This window comes from Macrobrachium nipponense, chromosome 3 (genome assembly GCF_015104395.2).
Source record: "Macrobrachium nipponense isolate FS-2020 chromosome 3, ASM1510439v2, whole genome shotgun sequence".
In the NCBI taxonomy this organism is placed as follows: domain Eukaryota; kingdom Metazoa; phylum Arthropoda; class Malacostraca; order Decapoda; family Palaemonidae; genus Macrobrachium; species Macrobrachium nipponense.
In genome coordinates this window covers 46,597,957-46,623,726 of record NC_087202.1, presented here as the reverse complement: position 1 = coordinate 46,623,726, position 25,770 = coordinate 46,597,957, and the positions used below count along the sequence as shown (strand labels likewise).

Below are 25,770 nucleotides of genomic sequence, written 5' to 3'. Positions count from 1 at the left end.
TGGTTCTTTGCTGTTAGTGAAAAGACTGCTATCATCACATGATTTATGTGGCTCAATTTGGAACCTCCTCTGTTTATACAGTGCACTATCACCGCACTGTCTAACACTATCCTGATATGAATTTTCTTCGCCGGAGAGAGTTTCTTTAGGGTCAGCGACACGGCCATGGCTTCTAGTACGTTGATATGCAGCTGGCGGAATGTTATCAACCATGACTCTTGAACCTTTTCGTATTGGGAGTATCCTCCCCAACCGCTTAGTGAGGCGTCCGTTTGGACCACCAAGGCCGGCGGAGGGAATTGTAATGGTACTGATTTTGCCAGGTTCCTAACTTCTGTCCAAGGGCGGAGTCTCTTCCATAATATCGGTGGCATCCGGGAAATTTTGTCTCAAGATTTCCTGTTCGCTCTGGTCCGCCAAACCCGGTTGATATCTTTCAGTTTGGCTTTTAATAGGATGTCTGTTACTGAGGCAAATTGGAGTGAGAAGATTCTTTCTTGGTTTCTCCAGGACGTTTGTTTGTCCTTGAGAAACCGCCTTGTAGCCTTCGCTATCTCCATGCGTTTCCCCGGCAGGATCGACAACTTGTGCGTGGTCAGGTCCCATTGTATTCCCAACCACTGAAAGCGTGGTGCCAGAGTAAGGCAGGATTTCTTGCCGTTTATCTGGAACCCTAGATATTCCAAGAATTTTATTACTTTGTGCGTTGCCCTGCAACATTCCTTGTCGTTTGTGGCCCAAATGAGTCAATCGTCTAGGTAGGCTACTAACATTATCCCTTGAGCTCTTAATTCTTGTACCACTGTCTTTGCTATCTTTGTGAATATTCTGGGCGCTATATTGAGCCCGAATGGCCTAGTTTGAAGCCTAGGAAGGGACAGAAATGCCTTGCTACCGGAACATGATAGTAAGCATCTGTACGATCTATAGAGGTGGTGACGGCCACATGGGGAAGTAAGGTCCGCACCTGTGAGACGGTTAACATGCGGAACTTGTCGCATTGAATGTATGAGTTCAGATGGGACAAGTCCAGAATTATTCTTGGCTTGTTTGAGTCTTTCTTTGGAACGGTGAACAAGCGTCCTTGAAATTTCAAGTATCTGACTTCTTTTATTACCTTCTTTTGGAGAAGGTCTTGGGTGTATTTTATTAGGTCCGCCGTTGGATTTATGTAAAAACTGGTTGGTGGAGGAAGCCCTTTTTTCCAACTCCATCCCAGGCCTTTTGATACTATGCTGTGGGCCCAACTGCTGAATCTCCAATGGTTCCGGAATAGGTACAGCCTCCCTCCTACCTGGGGAGTCTCACTGGCTAGCAGAGGGCCTACTTCCCCGGCTGCCCCAGAAACCTCTGCCTCTAGCGGAGGCTCTTCCGCCAGCCCTGTGGCGGAAAGCTCCTCTGGCAAATCGGTTGTACCCCTGAAACACCCCTTGTGTTTCAAAGGAGGTATTGAAGGCCGGAGAGGTGGTAAAAGTGACCGAACCTTGGGGCTGCTGCGAGGGTTGGCTCTGCAGCAGAACGAATTGCTGTTGAGGTTGACTCTTTGAGGTGGAGGGTTGGCCCAACTGGGCTACGGGGACAGCCTGTACCATTGTTTGGGCTTGGGTGGTCTGGAAGGACTGGAATTTCCTCGGTCTCTTCCTGCCCCTGGGGTGTGCTCCGGCGGGTTCAAATTTCCTTTTGGAAATGAGCCCTCAGCGCACTCTCAAGCTCTGGTTCACCCTGGCCGCTTCCACGAGAACACCGTTGACAATGCTTTCGGGGAACAGATTCGCTCCCCAAATTGGAGCCTTGATGAGCCTATTGGATTTGTGTCTGATGGAAGCCTCGGCCAAGACGTGCTTCCTACAGTTCCTCCTGGCTACTGTGAAGTCATATACGTCACACTGTAGAGTCTGAAGTAATGACTTCGTCAGGACTTTGAAAAGAGGCTCATCCGCGTAGACTAGGAATGTCGTTTCTGCCGTGGTGACTGAATTGATGGATATGCTCAGGTCTACAACTTGCCTCGTATTCTGCCTTTACCATGGCCTCCGGAAGCCTAGGTAGGCGTTCACTGAACTGGATGGTCGCACAGTTCGGGCTAAGCTTTCCTACCGTAAAGGTGGCTGGAGCATCCACCCAGCACTCCAGGTCTCCCAGGAACAGCAGGGAGGTCAGATCTGTCTCCCTAAGTTGAGGCATCAGCTTTTCCTCCATTGCCGCTTGTAGAGTCAGTTCTACTACTTTGGACGTGCATGGGGTAGGGGTGTCATCTCCTACCATGAATATGGTGAATGGGCTTTTGTGGGGTGTCAACTTTGTGTTGACGCACTCCCATTCGGTCAGGGTCCAGACCCAGGCTGATTGGGCCTGGTCTCTGGGAAAGATAACGGTCTCCTTCAGGACCTTATCTTCCCTTATCAGCGCCTCCTCCGTTAACCGGACGTAGCCTGGGAAGGGGAATTGGAGACCCGGCCAGTAGAATTCAAAGTCTTCTACTGGCCGGGTTCCACATCCTTCTATTGTCAACATGTCCTCTGAGAAAGGGGCATGGGCTGCTAGCCGCCATGGGTTAATATTCTTAAAAGGCGGTAGTTTTGATGCGTCCGGCACTACAAAGGGTTGCTGAGAGTGTCCGGACTGGAGGAGTTCCGCCATCAAGCTCTCCTGGTTCTGTAGCCCCTGGGTCAGGGACTGGGTGGATTGTCCCGACGATTCTTAACTAGAGACGAGCTGTGAAGAGAGCTGTGGAGAGATCTCTTGGAACTTGGTTTGCACCAAGTTCCCCATTTCCTGCATGAGCATGCTGGAAAACATAGCAGGGTCAAAGCCAGACTCCTGAGGTCTGGCTTTGGACACTCTAGCTCTCGACCCCTGTTGTTGGGGAGCAGCTTTTGCCGAGTCTGCCACCGGCTTGGAAGCTGATGGCGTGCTGGCGAGGCTCGTCTTAGGAGGCTTCATTGGTTTGGTCGCCTTTGGAAGGGACTTCTTAATAGATTTAGGTTTATTCTGAGAAGTTTTTATCCTAGGGATTACCGAGCTCGACTTGTCCCTAGAAGTCATGGGTCTCCCGGTAAATCCCTGGAAGGATGAAGAAGAGGAATGAGACGGGCTAAAGGATAGAACTTTAGCCCGCGTACCACCTGCCTCACTTACCTCCCTACCTTGACCATGATTGTCGACGGTCATGGGTTCGAGGTCCAGGTTGATGGCCGCCACCTCTTCGAGGACCTCGTCGCCGAAACCCCCTAGTTCCTCCGGCAGGGCCTGGGTCTCTTCCTAGATCTTGGCAATGATCAGAGCCACCAAATCCGCCGCTACAGCTACCGACATCTTCGCGTTGGGGTAAATGAGTGAACACATTTCCTCCGACAGCATGTAGGGTTTCTTGGACTTGACGTTCCGGCCAAATCCGCCTACCCAGACCTTGAGGGTTGCAAGGGCTGAATCCTTGAGGGCCTGAGGGGTCTGAAAGAGATAGTGACATCAAGGCCTATCCTAACATAATGATCTACGTAATTCAATATTCGTCATTATAATTCTCATTGTATCATTTAGTGGGATGGTACCTACCGACTCGTTAGTCAGGTCTGATGCCACACCAGCATGTCGTCCACCTGGACTGCACACCCGGCATGAGATCTGTAGACCTCATGCCTGCACGGCTTCTGCAGGACCGCCATACATGCCATATCCTGACAGCGAACCATCTGTAAGTTAAATGATATTCGAGTATCACTATATGGACCCGCCGGACACTGCAGGCATCTTGAAGTTAAGGCCACCGGAGTTGATCCCGGCAGGATGTGCGTGTCTACTAATTATAAATTCTACATTCTTACTCACTAAGAGTTCCCGAATGCTCCGGACCCTAGTTTTACGTTCTCGTCATAATTGTCTTTAATAAGATAAACTCGGTACGAACAAAACAGGGGAAGGATGAACCTGGCCTGACTCCGCTGGCACCGGAGAAGCACTACCCAGTAGTCTGGGAGCGCCTCTCTTAGCCCACCATTCGTCCCCACCGGAGTGGGAAACAGAATTACCGACAGAGAATGTTGAAAACAGGGAAACAGAGGGAGGGGGGGAAGTTCTGGGAACTGAGTACAAAGTGTTCCGCCATAGTAAACAGACCGGAAACATACCTTGAAGGTGAGCTTAAGCTAAATTAAAACTACTGTACATGAGCTCTGTGTGTTATCATCCACCCCATATCCCCTCTCTACCCATCTGCTGTCATTATAGTTCCGGGTCTGGCTTAGTGGTATCAGAACATGGAAATAGGTAAAACCTAGGCCTGAATCCGATCATTTAAGGAATCGTATCTATTGTCATTGTAATAGAAACAAATTTTAAGCCGGGCCACCGGTCCCACCGGAGCGGAAGGATAGCCAGGGATAGGAGACCGGGGATAGGGTGGCGAAAACGCGGTAATAACACAGCGTATCCCTTCCCGACGAGTCAGGTGGCCAACCAGTACTCGCCGAGGTGGACACCACCAGTATCATACCCACCGAGCGTAATGAAGTATACCACTCCCCTGACTGTCCCCTTTACCCTCCCCCTACTAGGGATAAGGCTCTAACTAAACCACCCGAGGGTAGCGTATGGCGAGCTGCGTCACCCCACCGAAGTGGGTCCAGTGGGAGGGAGGTCGCCTAGAGGAGTGGCCCACTCGAGATCAGCTGGTCACAACAACCGGCCAGGTGGGACAACCTTCCGAGAAGCCGTGAACCAACCGATACCAGGAACAGAAGGGTATAGGCCAACTGTTCCGAAAGACACGCACTACAATAATAGACATAATAGTATAATATTATACAAGCAGTCCTGACGCAAGAGGGGATAGGGAAGGGAGGGGGGGGAAAAGGGAATAAAGTCCGTATAAGTAGCTAGCCTAACCCTCCAAAATCAGAACGATCTGGTCAGGTAGGCCACAGGGTGGCTCTGAGCAGCTAGCCTAACCCTCCTAAATCGGAACATAATCGCGATCTGGTCAGGTAGGCCAGCATGGCTCCAAGGACATCATACATAGGCCACAATAAGGGCCGATCCACCCTCCAAAATCAAATTTCGATCTGATCAGGTGGATAACTAGCCTCCCCTTGTCTGGAGAGCTAGAATACAATCTAAAGTAATGGCTAGACCACCCAGCCAACGAGTAGAATAACGGGAATCCCAAGCCTAGCCTACCTTCCAAAACCAAATTTTGGCCTGGTCGGGTAGGCCAGGGTATAGCCCTCACGTCAGGATGCCAATATATAAAATGAAGCATAAAACTTTTGATTAAATGCTAAACTAACCATCAACACGACTACAATCAGTATGAGGAACTAATTGAAAGTCGTCATGAATGTTATGAAACACACACAGGTAGCGATGCCAATAATGGCTGACTCGGGAGCAGCGTCATGCGGGGCTCCCGCTACATAACAACGCCCAAAACATTCTTATAAAAAGCATCGCTACCCTAAAAGGTGCAAAATTGATAATTGCAGTACTCAACTTAGATGAGGGAGTCTCCTGATGCTCAGCCATCTCGAAAAAATGCAAAAAAGGGCTTCCACAAATCACACACACGTGTAAACACAATGAGTGCTATTAAAGGAATGTCAGAGGGGACGCTAGTTGTAGCAGTAGCGGGCGGTAGATGGCCTTGGAACGGCCCCTCTTTAGAGAGAGGGAAATTGACAAAGGAGAAGACTAATTGGCAGGGGACCTCTGGTAGTGGTTTTCACACGCCCCAGTATCCATACCGACACCCTATAAAGGGGTGAGCGAGCCGGGTATAACCCTGGCATTCCATATAGCTTTTTCTCTTGTATATTTAGCAATATTTATACCTTAGAAATGAGTGCTATAGGAGCATTTCACAGGACGACACAGGTTACGCCCAGAAAACCACCACTTAATATGTAGCTCCGAGTTTTAGACTACTACATATTACATTTGGCACCTGTTGCCAATTTTACTAGCCTTAGAATAGTATTCTAGGCTAACAACTTTGATTAATATTGTTAGTAAGGGGTCACTACTTAACACTAGGAATTATCAGGCTTGGTTCATTTTGGTCATACTAAATATAGCAAAATAAAACTAAAATGGTGTAGCCTGTTTATCTACTTCTCAGTACTTATCACTGAAAAATTAGGTAAGTACTAATGGTTTTTTAATCATCTTAAAGATATACTATCTTCGGTACTTATCACCTAAAAATTAGGTAAGTACTAATGGTTATTTAATCATCTTTAAGATATACTATCTTATGTTATGGGCTACTGATAATTGCCATTCCTAGTCTAAAATTACGTGTCCTAAACCAGCTAGGCTACTAGCTCATGTAGGCTACTGCCTTGGAAATTGTAGAAACCGTTATCTGAAAAGATTAACTAAATTAATAATACAGTATGGAATTGTTCATTTGGCAAAATACTTCCTACAAAAATTTATTTATAAACACTTTTTGCATTTGTAAAGGCTAGCCTGAAACATGTGTCTTGCCGGTCACGTGTTCTAAACAATGCTGGACGGGTAAACAAAACACTAGTTTTCGTACTTCACAATAAAATTTTCTTGTCCCACAGTTTTTAACCTAACTGTTTTGACTAAATCTTAAAAATGAGCACTTAACTTTCAAATGTCAGTGATTCCATGATTGATTTCAAAGAAAAATTCTCAAGATAGAGGAGCACTGACTGAAAAATCTTTCGATTGTGATGACCAGAAGAGTAATGGTTTGTGGTCTTTTCACTGGCCCGAACATAAAACAAGATGGCCGATGCGCATGCGCAATAGTCACTCCTACAGGTTTTGACGTAGGAAAACTGGGTACAGGTTTCGCTGAAGACGAAAAAAAATGCCTTCTTGTCTTTTGAGTCCATTAAACAGGCAGTCCCCAGCTTACAATGGGTTCGGCTTACGACATTCCAAGGTTACAACACTATTCAATTATAGTTATCAGAAATTATTTCCAGGTTTAAGACGCATGTTCCATGGTTACCGCGCTTACAACGCTGATCTGGCAGATGAGATATGACTCCAAAAATGCAAAATAATCAATATTTGAAGGTTTTATTTATGAAAAATGCAATAAGAATGCAGTTTACATAGTTTTTAATGCACCTAAAGCATTAAAAGTAAGGTTTTCCTAGGATTTTTTACGATGTTCCGGCTTACAACGACTTTCAGCTTACAACGCGTCTCAGATGTCCATGAAGTGGCCACGCCAGTGTCTACCCAAGCAGAGGGTTAAGTCTGCCCAAGAGAGTCGTGCTCTCACCTCGTGCCAGGGGTCAGCACCCTGGGTAAGTGCAGCCATCTTAGGGCTGTTGTGTCAAATGAGATTGTGGGGTAATGTTGGGTACGAATATCCCCGTTCTGGTCTTCGGGCCAGAGGCGGTCGAGCTTGAACTGCAGCATATTTTCATTGACACTTCTAGTATATTTCAAATGAGCACTTAAATTTATGATTTCTCTGAACAATTATTGTGCAAATTTTTACTTATGCATACTTTAAGAACATGACAATGGTCAAGTAAATACTAAATTGATAGTGCTAATGGAAAATATACAGTATAAGTAAGCTACATACAAAAAAATATGAAAGACAAAGAAATGCAAAATAAAACTACACAGAGTTTGCAAGGCAGGGATTAGTATACAAAAGCAGCAAAATCCAGAAGGAATGCATTTACTACAAAAAGCTACTAAAATAGCAAGGGCCATACAGTAGGAAGGTTAAATTGGGGATAAAGTCAATATGAAACATGCCTACATTCATTTTAGGGGCTCACCCTCCCTATTGCATATAGTCACAACACTTCTGATAGGTTCTGACATGCCGATATCATTAGTAATAATAATATCAAGGCCTATGACAGCAATTAATATACAATCAGAAGTTCAGTGTAATGCATACACAGCAAAACAAATTAAACACTGAAATTGCTTGAGATGAAAAATCATATAGTATTATACATTTTGTTAATATACTTAAAGTCTACTGGCATCATAATTGCTATCTGTCCTTTGTGAACAAATTTATCACACTAAGATATTTCACAATGTTGCAACTTCCAGGTCGGAGACTTCACAAACATATAGTACACATACAATATCTCCTGGGAAAGGTAAAAAATGACAAATTTTTAAAGTAATTTGTATTTTTCCTAACATACAAACCTCGGGTCTTTACAAATGGGATTTACTTTTGGCAAAAGCCGGAACCGGCTGTTTAATTTAAAATGTGGTTATTGGTAGTTGGCTAACAATGGTAAGGAGGAAGCCATGCCATCCAGTTGGTATGCATTCACTTTACCTTTTGGCCCAGGTAGCAGAATGAGGGGTGGCTAGAGGTGGGCCATTTATGTAAAGATCTCAGCTTTGTATGTAAGTAAAAATACAAATTACTTGAAAATTTGTCATTTATTCCTATTCGTATACAAATCTTTGGTATTTACATTTAGAAGATTGACTTTTCGGTGGGAAGATTCTGAGAAAATCTCTGAACTGACCAGGAGTTTGCCTCACCTCAGACCTCTCTTCCTAGTTATTTAAGAGAAAGGAAGGCACCCCATTCCTCTGATCAGTTGAACATGTGTGATGTTCAACTGCAGACTTCTGGGCATTTCGAATCAATGGAATGTAGCAACACTGATTCAAAAAAAGGCTTGGATGACCCCACAGTATCAGGGACTATAAAGCTGAAGATAACCAATGGGATTGGTCATTGTCAGTCCCTCTCTCCCATTGCTAGAGAGAGGGTAGGACTTGCACTGCATCTTCTTAATCCAAATTGAGCTAGATTATATACAGATAGGATACTCAGTCATCTAGAACACCTGCATGCATGCCCCTCCATCATGTGACGACTTGCTAACAATCCCTCTGCCTGCTGGAAGAGGAAGGGTATGAAAGAGAAAGGAGGCCAGTCCCACACCCACCCTCTCTTTTGCAGCAATACACATTAGGCAAGATGCCACCTGTCCCTCAAGGGGAGCTGGGTGAGGTACATGGTTGCTCAGCAACCACCACAGAACCCACAGAAAATGTGTCCAATGATCTATGGGTAACATCCCAAAGGTAAAAGGAGGTGAATGTGGTCTGTTGTGACCACATTTCCATCCCTAGTACCTGTCTGACAGGTTCTTCCTAAATGTGAGGGGCAGACCAATGCCCCTGAACTTGTGAAATCTTGCCTGGAACATACTGTTGTCTACCATATCGGCTGTGGAGCACACCTATTTGATCATCACACGAAGTCAAAAGAAATTGTGTTCTTGGACACAGCTTCTTGGCCAATCTGGAACTAATAAGGAGTTGTCAGCACTCAGGCTTGAAGGTCAAACCCTTTAGGTGGTAACGCAGATGGCCTGTGGTCACTTGGTAGCCAGCAGGGTCCTTAGGTTGGGAGAGATCACACCCTGTTGATCACACCTCGAATCAGACAGAACGATGGGAAAGCGTAAGCCTCAAGACTTGTACCAGGGATGTGAAGGATATCTCATCAAGGCAAACAGCATCTCATGTTCCCAGGCGGTCATCCACCCCAGTACTAACCAGAACCAACATTACTTTACTTACTGATTGAACGAGAAGCAGTGCTATCATCATGGTATGGCTGTTGGCTGTTTATGCCCACAGTCTGGAACGATAGAGCCGAACAGTAACAGCTTCAGTGTGTTGAGATTGGTCTAACTCAGCCATCTTCCAAGGTGAAACAATCCTTTCATAATGTAAAGATGCCAAGACCAATTATCCCTAACACTGACCTGAGTGACTGAACTTGTCTGTCATTACATCCACCTTGCCTGGACTACTGTGCTGAGTGTGCTACTGCCTACCGTGCACCTGCATCATCAAATTTAGGAGATGAAAGGACACTATCCCCTTTCTTGTTGACTAAGGAACTACTGTGGTACCATTGCTTATCAACACCATAGACCACAGAGTGCCTATCCTCGGATCTTGGGGCTTTCACAGAGCTAAGAAGGTCCAGGATATTGTAGTGCAGATTAGGTTAGGTTATGCTAAGCTAGTTAGTTGGGTTAGATATCTAATCATAACTAATCCACTGAAGCACAGGTGACTGCCATTCTGGTTGATGCCTTGATTCACGAAGTACTATCTCCTGAGGGGGAGCATGTAATGACACCCCAAAGGAGATTGCTGTTGTCTAACCATAAGCTAAGCCTCATAGTATCTCTTTCTCTGTGAGAGGAAGCGAAGGAACAGGTAGTCCCTTGTCAAAGACCAGGACCTATTTAATCTGCACTGAAGGAAATGACTAATTAGCTAAGCACTTCATTCTGTTTTATGCATAATATCCATCAGAGGGGGGCGGGTGGGCTCTGATCATATAATTACCAGGTAAGTATATAGGCAGTCCCCGGTTATTGGCAGGGGTTCCATTCCCGGGGGTGTTCTTATAAACGAAAGCCGTCATTAACCGAAATTCTGCGATTTATGGCGCCATAATCGTGCTTAAGGCTCTGATAACTGGTTATCGGTGCCATAAGCACCCTTATGGCACCATAAGGGTGCTTATGGCGCCATAAGGATCCTTATAGCGCCAATAGCCAGAACTCCGCCCATTATGGAGCTAAAGAAGTGATTCCACACTGAAAGGAGGTGGGATCATGTACATATACTATGCCAAAGCATTAAGTCATGTAATTTGAAATAGAAAAGTTGCTAGCATTGAAAAAACAACGCTTGTCATTCTATCAGTTAAGAGAGCTATGCAGATGAATACTGACTGGTTGGCACTCATCTTAACTCATAATGGCGTGGCAGTAGAGCCAAGGGTTGCCTCCTACTTAGGGGAAACTTTTCAGCGAGGGGATTGCTACTACGGCAAGCAAAGTATGATAGGTGCCCGCCCTTGCCCTGGGTGAAGTACCAAACTAAAACAACCAGAAAACACTGACACCGACATTGAAATAAAGTCAAAACCCATTCACTCAGAGTGGTGGGTGCTCCAGGTATAATGTAGCTTTCCAAACTCAGCACTTTACTGAAAAGGTGAAGAGAAAATAATAGGAGAATATCATGTGCTTCCTTCTGCAATGCCATGCCAGTAACTAAAAATAATCTTGAGGCATGAAAAATTTATACACTTTTCAAGCCTACATAAAAAATATAATAAGAAGCAAAGATCACTTACGCCTCCGGTAGTTCGATGGCAGAATAGGTGTAAAGAGCAAATAACACCTGAAAACTAAAGAAGTAGAGGCTGATCTCACATCCTTAGCTTCGCTATAAAGTAGGCCAAAAAAACTCCACATAACTCAGTGTGGAATGGAATAGAATATGGGATTTGGGCTTGAAGTCAAGCACTGGAATCCATGGAATTATTTAGTACTATAATGAATTTGCTTTGAGATGAATATTTATGGTGATGAATTTATAAATTAAAAAAAAATAAAATAAAGGTGACTTTAAAACTATGGTAAAAACTTATATCCCCCATAAAAATTATAACTTAGCATTTTAAGTGTGCAAACAAAAATAAACAAATTTATACATACATTCCATACACATACATACATGCTTATTTAAACAACAAAAGGTTAATGTCTCCGAGGAATCCAACAATATGTATTATTAACAGCTACATCCGGACCAAACAGTTCTGCTATATCCCTACCCACACTAAGCCATGTCTCTGCTATGCTGCAGAATACCTGTGGCAATGTAACATATGTGTTCCACAGTAAGAGGAGTAACACTGCATACAGACTGGTGCAGTTACCCCCTCTAGAAGGAACCGGTGGGTCAATTGAGTATGGCCAACTCTCAGACGACACAATAGTTTCTACCCTATGGTTTTGTTGGAACCCAATACTTTGTCTGATCTTCCCGTTCTTTTCATTGTTGGTCAGAAGGGGAGACAACCAATGTGCTTGCCATTTATTTTTTATATATGAGCTAATAGCCCATTTCATGTTGGTAGCAAGAATATGGTGGAAGAGAATTTCATCTTTAGTAATTACATCTCTTGCCTCATGGTCAGCAAGTTCGTTACCAGCAATATCTACATGGGCAAAATCCTCAAAATTAAAAAAAGTTGTAGATAGCAAGAACTTAAGGACTATTTCTCTCCACAGAAATCTTTGTATGATGATCTAAGTGTGTATCAAATTTGGTTAAAATACCTTGAACCATGTACTAGTAGGAACTGTTATGGCAAAGAAGTCCTAACAGACATACTGATGAGAAGACAGAGAGACAGACAAACTGAGGGAAAAACTTTAGCGCCTGCCTGATTTCACCAGTGGAGGAATAATAAATTCTTTCAGATTTGATTATGTGAATGAAAATTAGAAACATGTACAGACTGACTCTTAAACTTTAGTTTTTTACATGATTTTCTCCTTTATACAAAGAACTATCCACTGGCCAATACTATACGTTATTTTTTTGGTTTAAAATAAATTTAATAATGTTACACAAAAGGAAATCATGATCTGATTTATTTATTTAATTAGTATAAAGTTTGTTTTCATAGAAATATTAAATATCTTGCCTTGTGAGAGTAAGAAATTTTGACTAGTCTGGTTAAACTAATTGAAAATAATAACTATAAACTATTAGTGTATGCAGAATTAATCTAAAAATAAATAATGCAATTATCGTATTTATCTGTTTCTGTAACCTATAATTTCAATTATACTTTTTTTTGTTGCAGCACAGCTGCCTCGACTGAAATTAGGAGCCAAATTTAGCAGTGACTCTTCTAATACTTCAAGAAATCCCCAGCCACCACCTAACAGGGAACAGAATACTGAACACTACTTCTAGAATAAGTCAATATACTACATACATACCTACATAATATATATATATATATATATATATATATATATATATATATATATATAGATATATTATTATATAATGGCACATGAACTTAATGGACAGCTCAGGGGTATGCTCTTAATAATTAACAAGAATCCAATTTGTAACAATTTACCAACCTACATGATATCCTGGAGCTAAGGGGTCACACAGCTCTTGGTGTATAGTAATTCCATAGAAAGTAATTTATATGGTGCATATTTTGTAACTTATTATTCAATTTAAAATAGTAATAATTTACTTATTCAGCTTCAGATATATATATCTGCTAAATAAAGATCACAATAATACAAAGGACAGGTTTTTGAGATAGAAAAGAGACTCTAAATTAAAGAATCAAGTGCGTGCTCAGGTTGACAAGAAAGAGTCAGTCGAGCTCATTCATTTCATCATCCAATGAATCTAGCATACTGGATTATTCCATTAAACATGTAATATTTTTCTTTTATACTGGACTTGGACATTGAGATGCCACTGTACATAACTTCTATAATTCAATAACATATCATAATATATACATTGTGTAAGTGTGCAGTTTTTTACCAGGGAAATTGTATTAAGTAAATATACATCACAAGGTAAATGTGCAATAAATAGTACATAAGGAATTTACTCTAAATCTCAACACTTATACCTGAACAAAATTAAGACAACAAGGACCACTTATCCTATTTACTGCTTTTTGCAGCTTATAGTGTACAGGCAGTCCCTGGGTTACGATGGGTTTGGCTTACGACGTTCCGAGGTTAAGGCACTTTTCAATTATATTCATCAGAAATTATTTCCAGGGTTACGACGCCTACAACGCTCATCTGGCACAAGAAATATGACACCAATAATGCAAAATAATCAATATTTGAAGTTTTTTTTAAGAAAAATGCAATAAGAATGCAGGTTACATATTTTTGAATGCACCCAAAGCATTAAAAGTAAGGTTTTCTTAAGATTTCTTATGATGTTCTAGCTTACGACGATTTTCGGGTTACAATGTGTCTCAAGAACGGAACCCCCGTCGTATCCCGGGGACTGCCTGTACTTTATACAGTCCACAGCACACAAACATTTTATTTTGAATACATACTGTCCCCAGTTATCGGCAGGGGTTCTGTTCTTGGCAGGGTGTTCACAAGCAAAAACTGCCATTAACCAAAACTTAGTTATTTGTGGCACTTATTGCACCGATATCCAGTTAATGGCACCGATAACCAATTAATGGCACCTCCTTTAGGTATGCTATGGCACCATAACTCTATTAATTGGCAACTTATGGTGCCGATAACTGGAACTAGGTGCGTTATGAAGCTGGACAATTGCCATAAAACCGGATCGCCCTTAATTGAGTCCGCCGGTAACCGGGGACTGCCTGTAGTGGCATACACATACAAAATGTGAATATTCAAATACGTATTTGTCTTCAGACTTGCTGGTGCTGTACACCAAGGCCAGCTATTCTTACCACTGTCCTCTACATCAGAATAGTATCGAGTATCAGCAGAACACAGGTAACTTGATATAAACTTCAAGTTGGTATACAGTATATAATCCTTGTATGTAGTCAAGACTTGACGTCTTCACCCTCACTTATGTTACTGTTACATAATGTAGTAGTGGTCGTACTACAAAAACAATATTAATGTAGCCAAAAATACAATATTATCCTGTCATAACCTTCCAACTACTATCCGCTTAATGCCTGAGAAATCCACCAGTGATAACCAAACACTACAGAAGTTGTAGTGGTAATCAAAAGATGGATTCAAGGTGTTAAAGAAAAAAAAGTCTGAGGTTTTGAATATACATATATGTTATAATAAGGATGAAGAAATAGGATGGTAACTACAGGACTAGGACAGCTACCTTTCCTTATGAAGGGCTGAAATGTTATGTGCTATTTTGCCATTAAAAGTCATTGCAAAGAAGCCATTATGGAGCCAAAGAAGGTTCCAAGAGCCAGCTCTTTGGTAAAAAAGACCAGAATTATGACAGAATTCATGAAAGAACTTGTAGTGAAGTATGAATGTGGTGCACGTGTAGCTATCTTGCTAGGATGTACGGACGGTCAGTGTTGACAATCAGCTCTATCCTAGAAAAGAAACATGAAATCAAGGCAGCTGATGTTAAGAAAGGGGTCACTTCATTATTGAAAAAATATAAAAATAATAATTCTCTCTCATTCCCTCTCTTTTACAGATGTGTATGTTTTCTGTTTGATAAATAAATGAAGTACTAATTTTCAAATATCAATATCAATGTAAACAACAATATTATCAATTCATTAAAGAAAATGCTATAGTGAATTAGTAAGATTTTAGTTTATAAATTAAAAAAAAAATTATGTAAGAATAAAGGAGAATCCATTCTTCCCCAGCTTTCTTTTTATTTCCAAGTACTGAGCTGAGGTCCAGAGCTGTCAAATATGCCAAGTAATGTGACAGGAGAAGAAGCAAGTTGCCCCCCCCTCTCTCTCTCTCTCTCTCTCTCTCTCTCTCTCTCTCTCTCTCTCTCTCTCTCTCTCTCTCTTACTGAGATGAGAAAATTTTTATGGTACATGTATGTATAATATGTTTATTAATATTTTCAAATAATAATAATAATAATAATAATAATAATAATAATAATAATAATAATAATAATAATAATAATGTATGCTGGAAGTAAAACTTTTTAAACATGTTTTATTAAAAGTAATTGCTGCCTCAGCTGCATTGATTTTATATAGGTTCTTCTCTATTTTCCTAATTATTGTTTTCTCATTGTTGCTTAAACTGGTCAGCAATGCACCGAAGGTTGGCATGTCTCAAATAATATTATGTTTAATGAGATTAAACAATAACAACATAATCTCTCTCTCTCTCTCTTCCTTATGTATGTTTATCTGTTTTGCATTATAAATAAATAATTTACCTTATAAATAATTTTCAAATATTAATAAGACCAAAAAAAAAATGGCGATTCCCAGTCTTTTTATCCACTTCGAGGAAGGAGGACAGAGGAGTAAATGACAATTTGATATCCGTATTGGCGGAGGGGAAGGAGTCAGAGTCTAGGAGTTATTCTCTCTCTCACTCTCAATCTCTCTCTCTCTCCATTACTATTCTGTCTTAGAAATAATTCATAATTTCACTCTTGATAGTCAGATATTTGATGTTGCCATTCAATGCTCTCTCTCTCTCTCTCTCTCTCTCTCTCTCTCTCTCTCTCTCTCTCTAGTAGTGCCATTTTTGCTTGGTGAGACGTACTTGTGCACAGTCCAATTAATCAACTGATATCACACGTTTAACATACAACTAGAAAACGAATTATATCTAGAAGTGTTCACAATTTGTCAGTGATAAGATTAGTGTGAGAATAGTAGGATAAAGCGTCTACTAAGGTAGTTTATTGAGTGAATTATTGTAACTTCGATCAGGATGGTAGTAAACACCAACTGTGGAAAGCAATGGCGAAACCTTGCTTGCCTTGCAGATATGCAATATGATGAGTTAGCAGGAAGGGAGCTGGCATTTCTCACCTATGAGATCAATAACAACCCTAATCAAAAAGATGCAAAAGTATTCATAGGCATTATATGATCCTTCAAACTGGAACAAGTCAGTAGAAAATATTATGAAAATAATTGAAGGAATATCAAATAAAATTCAAGTGGTCAAGAGACTTATATAGAAAATTTACATCAATCAACAAATTCCAACAAAGAAAATGAATAAGGTGAACATTGTGTGCAAACTGTGTAAGGTGTGGTATAGCATTGTAAATCCACAAAACCCGATCAGGAAATGCTATGCATGCAACATATCCACGCAACCTCAATACGCAGAAGTCCAGAAAAATACAAGTAAGGATACAAGAGTATTTTGCTCAACATGTCTATTTTGGATAGATAATGTTATTAAATCAAGACTTAAATGTGCAAATAGTAGAGGATGAAGATGAGGAGGAAGAGGAAGAAGAGGAGAAAGCAAAACAAGAAAATAAAACTGAAATGATAGAAAAAAATAATGAAAACAAAGAGCAGGACAAGAGTATGGATGCAGAGATACTCATAGATACTACATATGAGGCAATACAACAGCATTCACATGATGAAATAAATTACGACATGACAACACAAAATAAAATTCCGAAGAGGCTCTACCCAGATCTTCATACTGATGGGAAAAAGCAAGAAAAATAGAAAAGAAAGACACAGTCTGCACCCTTTTGAAAAGATGGAATTGCAGATTCGGTGAAAGATATTCCTACAAATATCCCAAGGTATGTCACAATTATGAGATTTATGGCAAATGTGCATACCTAGATGGCTATGAGGCTGAATGCAGAGATCTACATCCAAAAATCAAAATCAATTAAATAATAAAATCCAAAATAAAACAGAAACAAATAAAGAAAGGAACAAAGAACATGAGGTGAAGGAAAAAACAAGCCATCACCATGCTATGGAAAGCCAGCATCGAAAATGCAAGCATCAGCTCCAAGATACAGTGCAAGAAACAAGCACTGTATATATGATGCCAGGGGATGGTGCAGATATGGAGAAAATTGCAGATATAAACAAAATGAATAATTATGAAGAAGGAAGATCAAATATATATTGGAAAATTTGGATTTTTTTATATCAGAATTTCTGAAATGAAGAAAAGAACAACATACCAGTACAGGAAAGAGACACGGGAGAATCCTTATTATTACCCATATTAAATGATGGGGTGATGGGGATAACACACAAACCACCATAGTGATGAATGCGCAGGGTTTAGTTACGAGTAACTCAAAAAGAAAAATAGTCCTTAGAAGAACTAACCCAAACTGGAAAAAAAATAGATATAATGAATATAAGTGAAACCTGGTATTCCCAAGAGACTGGTAATGATCAGATAATGGGGTTCCAAACTTATAGATCTGATAGAAAAAAACAGGAATCAAGAGGGAACCGCAATATATGGGAGAGACATAAAACAAGGAAAAATATATGAGAACTATAGCTTCTCAGAATGTGAATTAATAGCGGTAGAATTTGAATCTGAAAAATTAATGAACATCGTAATATATAGACCCTCTAATACTGAAGAGTTTGACACAATAATAGAAAAATTGGATGATATATGTAGAAATCACAAAGACTGGACTATTCTCCTATCCAGAGACTTTAACTTTCCTTTCATAGATTGGAAAGAACATATAGGCGATTGTGGTTGTATTTATACATATAAATATAAGAGTAATATTAGTTCAGAAGATAAGGGGCAATTCAAAAAGCTATTAGATATGCTACTAGAATACAACTTCAACAAATAAATCACCAACACGAAAGGAAAATACTTTAGACCTAGTATTTGTGAACGAGGTGAATTATGTTGAAGAAATAATAGTTTATAATGCGAGTATTTCATACCATAATGTCATAGGATTAACAGTCCATTCCAAAGCAAGTGAAAACAGAGATAAGCATGAGATGAAAAAGAGGGAAGGATATGAAAAATACAATTTCTACAATAAGAATATAAAATGGTCAGAAACAAATGAAGAATTAAACAAAGATTGGGATAACATATTCGTAAGTGATGATATACAGATAAATACGTATATACAGTAGTGCCTCAGGATACGAAATTAATCTGTTCCGAAGCGGCCTTCGTAACCTAATTTTTTCGTATCTAGAACTACATTTTGCATGTAAATTGCCTAATTCGTTCCAAGCCCTACAAAAACACCACAGTAAATTTTATAATAAAGCTAAATTGACCAATAAACAATGAAATACAACAATTTGGACCATTCAATACCTAACCTAACTGTGCCTGACCTGTAAATAAAGTGTATTAATGTACAGGGTACAAGAAATGTAGTACGTACATATGTAGTAGAATATGGAACCTAACCTTTCGAGTGAGGCGACGTCCGAAAGTGGCAACAGAGGAGGAGGACAAATGGCAGAAAACATGAACACTTAACTTTACGAAACACATTAAAAAATGGCAGAAAACATTAACACAAAACTTTACAAAACACATTAACAAATGGCAGAAAACATTAACACTTAACTTTATGAAAAACTTAAATTTCGTCTTTTTTTTGTATTTTTAAATTTTTTTTACTTTTTCATACTTTACATTTTTTACAAAATTTCAATTGCTTCACCACCTTCAACTTTATTTTTTCATATCACTTGGACCTTCCTGTTTGCTTACTACTAAAGTCGTCTTTAAAAAATAACTATCCAAGGAAGATTGCGTCTCCCTGCTTTTCAAAATGTTCCTGAAACGACTCAGGCAAATGTCATCGAACTGCGCAAGCATACAACCTGCATAAGCCTTTTCGGGGTGTCTCTTTTCTACAAATGATTGCACTTTATGAAAAGCAGCTAAACCATCCTTAATTTCTGCCGTTGTCATAGGGTCCTCCTCTTCCTCGCCGCTGCTAGAGAACTCTTCTTGAACGACGTTATGTTGCATGGCCTCCAACTCCTTCAGGTCATCCGTCGTAAGCTCCTCTTGGTGCTCCTCGAGAAGGTCATTGATGTCGTCCTCGTCGACGACCAGCCCCATGGACTTGCCGAGTGCAACGATCTCGTCAAGAACTGGTTGCAAAACAGTTTCAGGATCATCAACTGTTTCTGAATCTGCATCAGCTTTGCTGATGTTGAATCCCTCGAAGTCTCAGGTGGATACGGCATCAGGCCAGAGTTTCCTCCACGAAGAATTCAAGGTTCGGCTTGAAACCTCTTGCAAAGCTTGATTGATGAGTCGGATGCATATGACGATATCGAAATGATCCTTCCAAAATTCACGCAAGGTGAGGTTTCTGGTATTGGTGATGTCAAAACATCTCTTGAAAACATGTTTTGTATACAGCTTCTTGAAGTTTGATATCACTTGCTGGTCCATGGGCTGGAGGAGAGGGGTGGTGTTAGGCGGGTGATAAAGAACCTTGATAAAAGAACACTCCGCTAGGATATCTTCCTCAACAACAGCAGACATTTCTGAGGGAGGCGCATCTCTTCCAAGAATTTCTTCACTGTCAGGCCGAAACACAGATTTACGCACTCGGAGAACAAAAGTCTCGTTACCCAGGCTTTCGCATTAGCCCTCCACATCACCGGAAGCTTCTCCTTTATCACTTTGTGGGCCTTGAAGGCTCGAGGAGTCTCGGAATGATACACAAGTAGGGGCTTCACCTTACAATCCCCACTGGCATTAGAACAAAGTGCAAGAGTAAGCCTGCCTTTCATAGGTTTATGCCAGGGTAGCTTTTTCTTTTCCTCCGAGATGTACGTTCCACGAGGCATTTTTTTCCAAAAAAGGCCAATCTCATCACAGTTGAAGACTTGCTGAGAACTGTAGCCTTCCTTGATCGTCATCTCGTTGAACGTCTTAATAAAGGCTTCGGCCGCTTTCATGTCCGAGCTGGCAGCCTCCACATGCCGCTCCACCGAATGGATGCCAGTCCGTTTACGGAATTTATCAAACCAACCCCGAGAAGCCTTGAAGTCTGGGGGTTAATGTCAATGTCCCTTCTCCTCCGTCGTCTTCGGCCTGGGCACTCAGATCACCGAAAATAGCGCTGGCCTTCTGGCAGAAGCCGTCTCGGTTATCGTATCGCCAGCGATTTCTTTGTCTTTAATGGGTACAAGAAGCAGCCTCTCCATCTCATCATGCAGGTGGCTCCTCTTGTTGGACAAAATAGTCATGCCCTTGGAAGGTGTAACTGCTTTGATGGCTTCCTTCTGCTCGAGGATGGTGCCTATCAGCGACAGATTTCAGCCGTATTTCTTAGCATTCACACTCAACCGCTTACCAGCCTCGTACTTCTTAATTATCTCCATCTTTGTCTCCATAGAAAGTATCCTCTTCTTTCTGTGAACTTCAGCAACATTCTTGGGACCCATAACTAATAATGTAAGTTAATTAAGTTCACACACAACACGATAAAGTAACTTACTATGAAGAAAGCAAAATCACTAACACGAATTTACGTTAACAAATGAAATCTATGTGAACGAACGAATTCCACGTGCGTACGATAATCCTGAGACGACGAAATGGTCGAAGGACACCTTTACGTAAAGGGACTATGGGACAGATGCTGAACAATAGGAGAGCAGGATCTTACGGCAGTGACTAGCATCAGGAACCAATGGGAGAGCGGGAGGATGGTGGGAGTCTACTCAGTTGGTGGCGCACGAGTTTTAAAATTGTTCTCGGCAGCCCGGGCAGATCTCGAACTTTACCCTTTCGCAACCTGAATTATTTTCGTACACAGAAGCAAAAAAATCTTATTTGCTTTCGTAACCTGGATTTTTCGTAAGTAGGGACTTTCATATGTAGAGGTTCCACTCTATTATTTAAAATATTAGAGAAAATATTGGATAAATATATACCAAAGAAGAAGAGTAAACATCATTCTTGCATACCAAGAGACAGATGGATCTTGTTCCAGAAAATCAGAAAGTGGAAAAAAGGAAGTGATGGAACTAAAAAGTATGATAGAAAATGCAGAACAAAAGATTATACAATCAAAAGAAAATGTAAAATGGGATTTGGAAGAAAAAACCCTATTAAATATCAAGTAAAACCCCAAACTATTGTACTCATATCCAAAAAAGATGAATAAAAGAATAATAGAAGTAGGCCCTCTAAGAAATGAAGGGAGATTAACGAATGAAAAGGGGAAATATGCAACATATTAGCAGAAAGATATAAGAGAGAATTTACCCCTAGAATTGATAATGAAGATAATGATACAGAAATAAGGGATGAAAATAGTGAATATTTATCAGACATACATATTAATGAAGCCAATATTCTGCAGGCTGTTAATGAAATTAAAAATGGATCAGCAGCTGAGCCAGATGGTATCCCTGCCATTTTGTTAAAGAAAGTACTTCATTCTATCACAAAGCTGCTTGCAATATTATTAATGCAAAGTGTAGATACAGGCTAGCTTTATGATGAGCATAAATTACCATATATTACCCCTACTTTCAAAAGTGGATCAAGACTAGAGGCAAGTAATTATAGGCCTGTGAGTCTAACAGCACATATTATGAAAGTATATGAAAGGGTAATAAAGAAAAATATTATGAAATATTTAATAAAAAATAAATAATTTGTTTAATACAGGACAACATGGTTTTGTACCCGGAAAAAGTACACAAACCCAACTGTTAGTCCACCGCGAGAACATATATAAAAATATGATATATGGAAAAGAAACAGATGCGGTTTATCTAGACTTTGCAAAAGCTTTTGAAAAGGTAGACCATAATATATTAGTGAAGAAAATTAGAAAACATAATATAGTGGACAAAGTAGGAAGATGGATAAAGGGATTTTGACAAAAGAAAATCCTATTTCTGGGCGAATGACCTGTGTCGCCCAGTGAAATGTTCCTTTAGCACAAATTTCTAAGGTATAAATATTGCTATAAATGCCAGAGAAAAAAGCTATGTGGTAATGCCAGAATATTCTGGCTCGCTCACCTTATTTAGTGAAACCACTACCAGAGGTCTTCTGCCATTTAGTCTCTTCCTTTGTCATCTTCCTTTTTCAATCTCCCCTTTCAAACTAGGCGCCATACCAGCGCCATCTACCGCCCACTACTGCTACTACTAGCGCCTCGATAGCCATTCCTGAAAATAGCACCCAGAAATAGATTTTTCCTTTTGGCAAAATCCCTTTTCTGGGTTAAACCTGTGTCGCTCCGTGAAATACTAACGATGAATTGCTCCCACAACCTTGGATATACTTTCTATAAGACTACTGGAAGGGAGAAACTAACTCTAAGATAATTCTACCCTATTTAATAAATTGCTTAAATCTAAACAGATTTTAACAATATCTTAAGTCTAGGTCCTTACTCCATTAAGTATACACTATCATCACAAACAATTACTGGTAAGGTCTGTGTGATTACTATATTAGCAAGTAATACTATATATTTTACATGTATATGATTAGTAGTTAATTATAACCAGTACAAGAATGGTTCAATTATACAATCCAAGTGTAAAACCCCGAGAAGAAGGCTAGAGACTAAGCGAGGCGGTTAGGAGAGAAAAGGAGCTAAAGAAGGACAATGTCTTACAACTAGGTATGTCAACATGACAAGGCTGTGTTAGGGGAAACAATATTTCCCCCCTGCCACTGCTGAATTATTTAAGGGCTTTCAAGGATTTAAGGTAGTGGTGATTAAATACTTGAATTCCATCTTATATACTTCTTTAAGGTCATCAAAGTTCATGTGGTGGAAGTGACTTATTAAGGGAGCTACTGCTTAGACATCATGTACGTGTGGAATTGATTCCGGTTAGCCTATCTAAAGTTATAGAATTGTTACTTTAATCACTTAAATGAGACTGTTCCACCATCTCTCGAATGAATAAAGGACCTGAAGTTTTATTTGAAGTTCTGTCTAAAATTGATCTCAAGTTCTGACTGGACATAGGGATAGATCCTGTGGAAGTGGGGCAATCTTCTGGGGGCCCACCTACTCTGAGGATTGTCATTTTAGCCAAGAATTCGATCTGGAGATACTAGAACTTCTCTGGATGGAAGAAAATCAATATGATTTTGTTCTAGCTAGCACAAGTACTCGGAATCTATGAAATTATGAATCTGTTAATGTGGAACCAAACTGGAGTACCTCCTTGAAGCAGATTTGGTCGTGGTAATAACCTTAGCTGGTAGGGTCTTCCTAAACAGGGTCCTAAGGAACGTAACAGCCAGATTCGTATTCATCGTCATAACTATTGGGTCTTTTTAGGAAAAAGGCTAGCTTGTTACTGTAGAATCGTACTGCTTAGAAAAGGGAGTCGTAGGAACTAGGGGAGAGATTAGTCAGGACTGTCAAATCTCGTGACAATTGCTGAAACGTTTCTGCATGGTTGCGGACCTCTCCATAGACTTCCGTTGTCTGATTCTAAGAACGAGGTGTCAATAGGATCCATATTGGCATCTTCTTGTGCCGTGAAATTCATGAATTCTATAACGTTAGGACCCTCCGAATCCTTGAGGAAGCGTCCGCCGCCCTTGTTATACAAATCGTGCCAGTCTGGGGTTGACGGTCCGTCTGAGGCGGAGTCCCAATTCCCCTAGTTACGGGTCACAATTGCTATTGAGTCTGTTGGGGGTTAACAGCCCAATCCGTCCTTAGAAGGATGGGAGTTAGCCTAGAACTTGCCTTCGTAGATTTATTGGAGGGAAAATTAAATCCTCTGCCAGATGTTCCAACCTATCTGGTATCCGTGGCCTGGGCCATGGGGTCCAGATTGAGGGCACATGAAATATTGTAACTTGTGGTTGGATTCTGTGGCAATAATTCTACTAGGAGATCTGGATTCTGTTGGCTGATCCATCTAAATGAACTGTTGTCTAAGGACTATTCCGACTGTAGCGGAGTTGTCCTTGACAGTGCATCTGCCACTAAGTTCTTGCTCCTGCCAAGTGAGTTGCTGACAGATGCCACTGTTTCTTGTTGTCAATGAAAAGATTGTTATCATGACCCGATAATGTGGCTTGGTTGAAAGCTGCTCTCTGAAGAGAGTTACTAAGAATAGAACACTGTCATGGCTTCCAAACACTGTTATGAAGCTAACAGGGCGTTAGGAACCAAGTGTCCTGAGCATTTCCATATTGGGGGTAGTCTCCCAAACCGCTTAGTGAAACAACCATAAGGACCACTTCTGTCCATGGACGGAGTCTCTGTAAATGTGCGGGATGGAGGAACTCTGTCTTGCAATTCCCTGTTCACTCTACTCCACCAAACCCGGAATATAGCCTTCCATTGGCTTTTAGTAGAGTCCCTGTTACTGACGCGAATTGGAGTGAACCTAGAACTCTTCCTGGTTCCTCCGGGATGCTTGTCTACCTTGAAGAACTGTCTCGCAGCCTTGCTATTTCCTTTCTTTTTTCCCCGGTGGGATTGAAAGTTGAGTGATTGAGGTCCCATTGTTTACTAAACACTGAAACCATGGTGTCGGAGTGTGTAGGGATTCCTTGTGATTTGGAATCCTAAGAATTCCAGAAATTATCACTTATGGTTGCCTTGAGACATTCCTTGACGTTTATAGTTCAGATGAGCCAGTCGTCTAGAAGATTACTAGGCTTATCCCTTGGGTTCTCAGTAATTGCACTACTGTTTCCGCTATCTTGTAAACATTCTGGGCACTCTGATAAGCCCAAATAGCCTTATTTGAAGGCGTAAGCCTGTTGCCTAGTCTGAAGCCTAGGAAAGGGAGAAAGCCTAGGCAAAGGCGGAAGTGACTTGCTACCGGAACGGGGTAATAATACCTATAAGATTATAGGTATTGTGACGGCCCCACGGGGAAGTAGGGTCCGTATCTGTGAAAACAGTTAGCATATGGAACTTATTGTATTGAATATATGAGTTTCAATGAGACAAGTCTAATATTACTCTTGTTTGATTGAATCTTCATGGAATCGCTGGAGAAGCGTCCCTGAAATTCTAAGTATTTGCACCTGTAATTACGTTCTTCTACAGAAAGTCTTAGGTGTCCTTATGTCATCCGGTATTTGGATGTTGATAAATTTCGGTTGATGGAGGAGGGCCCTTCTCCCTACTCCATACCGACCTCTTGATACTATGCTGTTCGACCAAGTGCTGATTCCCAGCGGTTCTTGAATAAGCACCGCTTTCTTCCTACCTGAGGAGTCTCACTGGTTTGTCGAAAGTTGGTTGTGCCGGCTTCCTGTGAAGTCTCTTCCTTGCTGGAAGTTCTTCCGCCAGCTCTACGGAAAGTTGCTCTGGCTCGGCTACCTCTTGTGAACCTGTTGTGTCTGTGACATACACCTGGTTCTTATTGGAGGCCTTATGGCCGGGGAAGAGGTAAAGAAGCCAAACTTTGGTGCTGCTGAGAGGGCTGTTTCTACAGCAGCACGGACTGTTGTGGCTGACCATTTGAGGTGGATGCTT

General features: G+C 40.9%; 1 protein-coding gene across 1 annotated transcript in view; it reads left to right on the top strand.

Annotated features, from left to right (window-relative positions):
• Positions 1–12,798, top strand: part of LOC135221738 (uncharacterized) — a 110,995-nt gene extending 98,197 nt beyond the window's left edge. The window contains exon 9 of the mRNA XM_064259538.1: positions 12,671–12,798. Within this exon, the coding sequence (XP_064115608.1) occupies positions 12,671–12,783 (113 nt within the window). The 3' untranslated portion in view covers positions 12,784–12,798. The remainder of the gene's footprint in view (positions 1–12,670) is intronic.
• The last annotated feature ends 12,972 nt before the right edge of the window (positions 12,799–25,770 follow it).